Source organism: Anabrus simplex, chromosome 4, assembly GCF_040414725.1.
Source record: "Anabrus simplex isolate iqAnaSimp1 chromosome 4, ASM4041472v1, whole genome shotgun sequence".
NCBI lineage: Eukaryota > Metazoa > Arthropoda > Insecta > Orthoptera > Tettigoniidae > Anabrus > Anabrus simplex.
In genome coordinates this window covers 143388622-143394925 of record NC_090268.1, presented here as the reverse complement: position 1 = coordinate 143394925, position 6304 = coordinate 143388622, and the positions used below count along the sequence as shown (strand labels likewise).

Here is a 6304-nt window from a genome sequence, read left to right as displayed (position 1 = left end):
TACTATAAAAATCTCTTTGTCACTGGAAGAATATATATGCAAACACAATATTACTTACATTTTCTTGTCACGAGGATAAGGAAAGAAAGACCGCGCATTCTTCTCTACTTCATTGTTACTGCAGCCAAACACAGCACATACCTTTCCCCTCAAGTAGAGAGGAGATATCAAGGAATGAGACTCTAGTATTTCATTATGTCAAGGCATTGAAAACGCATAAATAACACCAAAAATTTCACACACAAATATACGTGCTCTTATGACAGAATCAGTAGTTCTCAGGTCAATCCGCTAGATAGAGAGAGAGAGAGAGTGTGTGAGAGCTCCAATAGCTGTCTCTCGATATCTCGCTGAGTGTCGCGTATTGTCTCTGCTGTATTCGGTCGGACGAAGAAGACAGTTTGTAATCTCTCTGGAATCGTATTTGTTTATATCATGGAGTTTGGCCACTGTTAAAGAGCTTGTGTTGGAAATACCTTGTGAGTGCGTTTGAAGGGGAAGAACTATCATCAATTACTTGAATTCTCTATGCTGAATGCCTTTGGCATCGGTGATTTGATTTAACTGTTATTGCTTAGTTGTCAAAGTCTTGGTCGTATAAAAATCTAGTAATACCCATAGGGTGGGTGGCCAGCCTGCAGCATTAGGTGTCTGTTGATACACGACTTATTCATGTAAACCTGTGCTCATATCAATATTGAAAGGGATCAGCCTTTCTTGTTATGGGTCAAGGAAAAAGTCAGTTTACCGAAGAAGAATTGCAAGATTATCAGGTAGTTATATTGACGTTACACAATTCTAAGCATAAATAGTCTGTACACCTGTCGTAGTGGCCTTTGGTTTTGCAAGTAATCATGCAGTTCGTATTATTGTAAAGCACCAAGTTTATATTAATTAACAACATAAAAGCGCACAAATGTTCATATAATAATGTAACATATTATTGCTCTCTGCAAACTTCCATTAATGATTTGTTTCCTCTTGCTACAAACACTGAAATGATAATGTTCACATAACCTCTGGCATAATTTACATGTACATTGTGGTGTGCGATCACGGTAATTTTGTCGCGTACATAATTTATGGTGAAAATCTTGAACTGCTAATCTGGTTACAGCACTGCATAGATCCTGATTTGCTCCCATCCAGTTTCTGCCTATCGTGGCATTTGTGCTGTAAAAGCCTAACCAAATCTCAGTTTCTTCTGGATTCTAGCTTGTAGTAATGCAGTCTTCTGAGGAGTAGACAGCAGGTGTTGTATCCATCTCAAATCTTTAATGAGAAAACATTTGTTTGCTAATTCATAAGCTAGTCTTGATGGGGTAGTCCTTGAAATGCCTCTCTTGAGAAATCTGGCTTTTACATTTTTTATGGTGGATGGATCGGAGACTGTGGATTTCTCCCAGATTAGCTCTATGCCATAGGAAAATACTGGCAATATCCTCAAATAGAAGAGTGCCATAGTAGTTCGAAGTGCTATTCTAGTGGAATTCTTAATGTCATATATCTCTCTGATCGCTGGAGTTGCTCTTTCTCTTACGTGGATTCTGTAGGATGAGCCCGTCGGTTGTAGGGGTAATGCCCAGGTATCTGCAGGATTTTACTTTTTTAGGTTCATTTGCCTATAAAATAATTTGGCTGTTCCAAGATACTCTGCAAGGCCAAAATATCAAAACTAAATCTTAGCAGAAATGAGGGGCTTGCCCTAAAGAATTTAAAAGCCGACAAAAGTATTATCATTTATCGGCAGGCAAAGATAATACTACTGTTATCTTGAACACTGTGGATTATCAACATAAAGAACTTCTTGATCCTTCAATCTACAAGAAACTTCCTCGCAATCCGACTATGGGTATGCTGCACAAGTCCAATACTCTGATTAAGGAATCTTCTATTTTACCAGAAGAACAGAAGAAACTGAAGAAATCAGAAGACTTATCTCCAAAACTGTGTGGTCTTCCTAAGATCCATAAGTCAGATGTTCCTCTTTGTCCCATCGTTAGTGCCATTGGCTATCCAACTTATGAAGTCGCAAAATATTTAAGCAATGTAATGCAACCTTACGTAGGAACTAAAGACTCACATGTCAGAGACTCTGCCTATTTCATAGACAGACTGCGACAAATGCGAGTACAACCGGGGGATATACCGGTACTCATCAGTTTTGACGTTGTCTCGCTGTTCACCATAGTACCAATCAAGGATACTCTAGAACATATTCAACATTTCTTTCCAGATGAGACAATAGTTTTATTTGAACATGTACTTACGACGACATTTTTTCAAAGGAAATGTGAAGTTTTTGAACAGACTGATGGTGTTGCCATGGGAAGTCCACTTAGCCCTGTTATTGCTATATTTTACATGGAGTTCTTTGAAGAGGAAGTTCTGCAGACTGCTGTAAATAAACCCAGCTGTTGGTTCCGGTACACACTGAGCTGGATAGCTGCAGTCGCTTAATTGCGACCAGTATCCAGTATTCGGGAGATAGTGGGTTCGAACCCCACTGTCGGCAGCCCTGAAGATAGTTTTCCATAGTTTCCCATTTACACACCAGGCAAATGCTGGGGCTGTACCTTAATTAAGGCCACGGCCACTTCCCATCCCTAGGCTTTTCCTATCCCATCGTCGCCATAAGACCTATCTGGGTCGGTGCGACGTAAAGCAAATAGCAAAACAAGAAAAAAAGTTCCGGTACATGGATGACACTTTCATGACGTGGGGACATGGATAATTGGCACTTGATGGCTTTCTTACACATCTGAACAGCATTCATCCTTGTATACAATTCACTCTGAAGAAGGAAAAGGAAGTGGAATTAGCCTTCCTGGACGTGCTGGTGAAGAGGAAGAACGATGGATCTCTAGGACATCAAGTATATCGAAAACCAACACACACAGACCGATACATAAACAAAGATTCCAATCACCATCCTGGCCAGAAGCGTGCCATGATGAAGATCTTGGTAGATCGCGCTCTTCGTGTCTGTGAACCAGAGTACATCGAGAAAGGACTACGGCATCTTGATCAAGCCTTACAAACAAATGGCTACATGGTACAAGAGGTCAGGAGGGCACTCCATCCCAGAAGACAGCAAGCTAACAATAAACGAGAACCACCCAGGAAGAATGGTATAGCTTTTTTGCCGTATATGCGGGACGTTACGGATTGTATTGGAAGGCTCCTTAAACGTCACAATGTTAAGACCATTTTTCAGCCGACCCGACAGCTACATTCTGCCAAAGATCCATGTGACCCTCTAACATCTACTGGAGTCTATATGGTACCTTGCAGCTGTGGAGCTGTTTATATTGGTACGACTGGCAGAAGTTTCAAGACTCGCCTGACGGAGCACAAAAGGAACTGTCGCTTGGGGCAGTACGACATGTCAGCAGAGGCAGAGCATGCACTGCTTGACGGAAAGCATGAGATCCGTTACAAGCATACTGATATACTGGCCACAACGTGCCACTTCCGTATGTCTTGTTCGTGATAACACTAAAATAGTTCAGTTTTGTAGTTAATGTTTTCCTATCTGATACTGTTAATGCCCTGAGGGGAATAATTTTAAATTTAATCATATTAATTTTTATGTAGTATTCCCTGCACGGCTACTCATTTCTTCCACCCGGCTGACGAAAATTTCTGGGGAGAACACTGCTGTGGTTATGTTGTACAATGTTTGCAATGTCTGCTGTTGCTATGATGAACAATAAGAAAGAAACGAAAGAAATAGGCTTTGAAATGGCTGTGGAAGCAAGGAGAAATTGAAGGAACTTACTAGGAAGTTGAATCTAGCAAAGAGGTCAGCTAAGGATAACATGAAGGCTAGCATAATTGGCAGTCATACAAATTTTAGTGAAAAATGGAAGGGTGTGTACAGGTACTTTAAGGCAAAAACAGGTTCCAAGAATTCCAGGAATCGTTAATGAACAAGGGGAGTGTGTATGTGAGGATTTTCAGAAGGCAGAAGTATTCAGTCAGCAGTATGAAAAGATTGCTGGTTACAGGGAGGTTAGAGGAGGTGACTAATACTAGACAAGTATTGAATTTTAGATATGATAACGACATTTACAATAAGATGCAAAAGTTGAAAACTAGAAAAGTGGCTGGAATTGGTAAGATTTCGGAGGATATACTAAAGACATTGGGTTGGGATATAGTATCATATCTGAAGTACTTATTTGATTATTGTTTGCCTGAAGGGTCTATAACAAATGAATGGAGAGTTGCTATATTAGTCCCTGTGTATAAAGGAAAGGGTGATAGACATAAAGCTGAAAATTACAGGCCAGTCAGTTTGACATGCATTGCATGTAAGCTTTGGGAAGGCATTCTTTCTGATTATATTAGGCATGTTTGCGAACTTAATAACTGGTTTGATAGAAGGCAGTTTGAGTTTAGGAAAGCTCATTCCACTGAAGCTCAACTTGTAGGATTCCAGCAAGATATAGTAGATATCTTGATTCAGAAGGTCAAATGTATTGAATTGTGATTGACCTGTCTAAGGTATTCGAAAAGGTGGATCGTAGAAGAGTACTGGCAAAAATGAGTGCAGTTGGACTTGACAAAAAAGTGACTGAATGGGTGGCTCTGTTTCTAGAAAATAGAACTCAGAGAATAAGAGTAGGTGAAGCTTTATCTGTCCCTGTAATAATTAAGAGGGGAATTCCTCAAGGCAGTATTATTGGACCTTTATGTTGAGTTTTTCTGTATAGAGTCATAAATAAGTTACAAGATTGTGAGCAACTGTAAAATGACATCGATAATGTTGTGAGATGGACAGTACACAATTGTATGATTATAAACGGGGTTAAAAGTCAGGTTGTGAGTTTTACAAGTAGGATAAGTCATCTCAGTTTTAATTGCTGCATTTATGGAGTGAAAAGTCTTTATGGGAATCATTGTAAGTACCAGTAGCTAGGAAAGATCTTCATTGGGGTAATCACATAAATGGGATTGTAAATAAAGGGTATAGATCTCTGCACATGGTTATGAGGGTGCTCAGGGGTTGTGGTAAGGATGTAAGTGAGAGGGCTTATAATACCCCAATTAGAGTATGGTTGTAGTGTATGGGGCCCTCACCAGGATTACTTGAGTTGAGAACTGGAAAAAATCAATAGAAAAGCAGCTCGATTTGTTGTGGGTGATTTCCGACAAAAGAGTAGTGGTACAAAAAGTGTTGCAAAGTTGGGACTGGGAAGACTTGGGAGAAAGGAGACGAGCTGCTCGACTAAGCAGTATATATTAAGTTAAAACAAATGAAGTTTATTATATGGTGAACCTTTTCAATACATTCATCTGAATGCTTAAGATTTATACATTACAATCAATTGGGACATGTTTCACCTTTATTGTGGGCATAAGCATTTTTATGAATGTAATGTATTGAAAAGGCTGACCATATAATAATCTTAATTTGTTTTAACTTAATATATTAACATTCAATACAGACCAAACATGAAATTTATTACATATAAGCGGTACGTTCCGAGTTGTCAGTGGGGAGACGAATAAGTTTGAGTGGTGTCTTTAGAAGTAGGAAAGATCACAATATGAAGATAATGTTGGAATTCAAGAGGACAAATTGGTGCAAATATTCATTTATAGGAAGGGGAGTTAGAGATTAGAATAACTTACCAAGGGAGATGTTCAATAAATTTCCAATTTCTTTGAAATCATTTAAGAAAAGGCTAGGAAAACAACAGATGGGGAATCTGGCACCTGGGTGACTGCCCTAAGTACAGATCAGTAGTGATTGATTTGATTGGTGGAAATATTGTTCAGTCGTGTTCATGTCGGGTTTGTGGTCATGATTGTCTTAAGGTGTAAAACTGTGTGGTCATCGGTTCATATCGACAATTAAAGTTGTGAAGGTGATTCTAAAAAGTGAGAAAGGATCATAAAGGATGATCGCTTGAAGAATAAGACAAGAGGGAATCGTGAAAGAAGGAAGGAAGGAAGGACTCCCTCATTCGATGCCCTAATAACATAGAATCGGAAGAAAACAATATGGAACTCATCGTGTCTCCTTGTAGACCCTGTTTGTCTGAACTATAAGTAATGATGATGTCACACAGTCCCTAATTTGGACATAATTTTATATAATTAGACGTCTGAGGGAGACTGTTATTGAATTGTTTTTTTCCTATCATTTGACATAGCCTACTTATTGACCTATCAAGTAAGTTCATATTACAGTATATGGTTTAGTAGTTTACTACAAATCTTAGATAGGAGTTGGGTGTATGATGACAGCCTCGATGTTTACCAGAGGATATGAAACTTCTGATGACCAATTGAA

At 39.1% G+C, this 6304-nt stretch overlaps 1 protein-coding gene across 1 annotated transcript in view; it reads left to right on the top strand.

The window, feature by feature from the left end:
• The first annotated feature begins 447 nt into the window (after positions 1 to 447).
• The window catches only part of LOC136872512 (calcium and integrin-binding protein 1), a 54677-nt gene continuing 48820 nt past the window's right edge, over positions 448 to 6304 (top strand). Inside the window, exon 1 of the mRNA XM_067146326.2 lies at positions 448 to 773. Within this exon, the coding sequence (XP_067002427.1) occupies positions 723 to 773 (51 nt within the window). The 5' untranslated portion in view covers positions 448 to 722. The remainder of the gene's footprint in view (positions 774 to 6304) is intronic.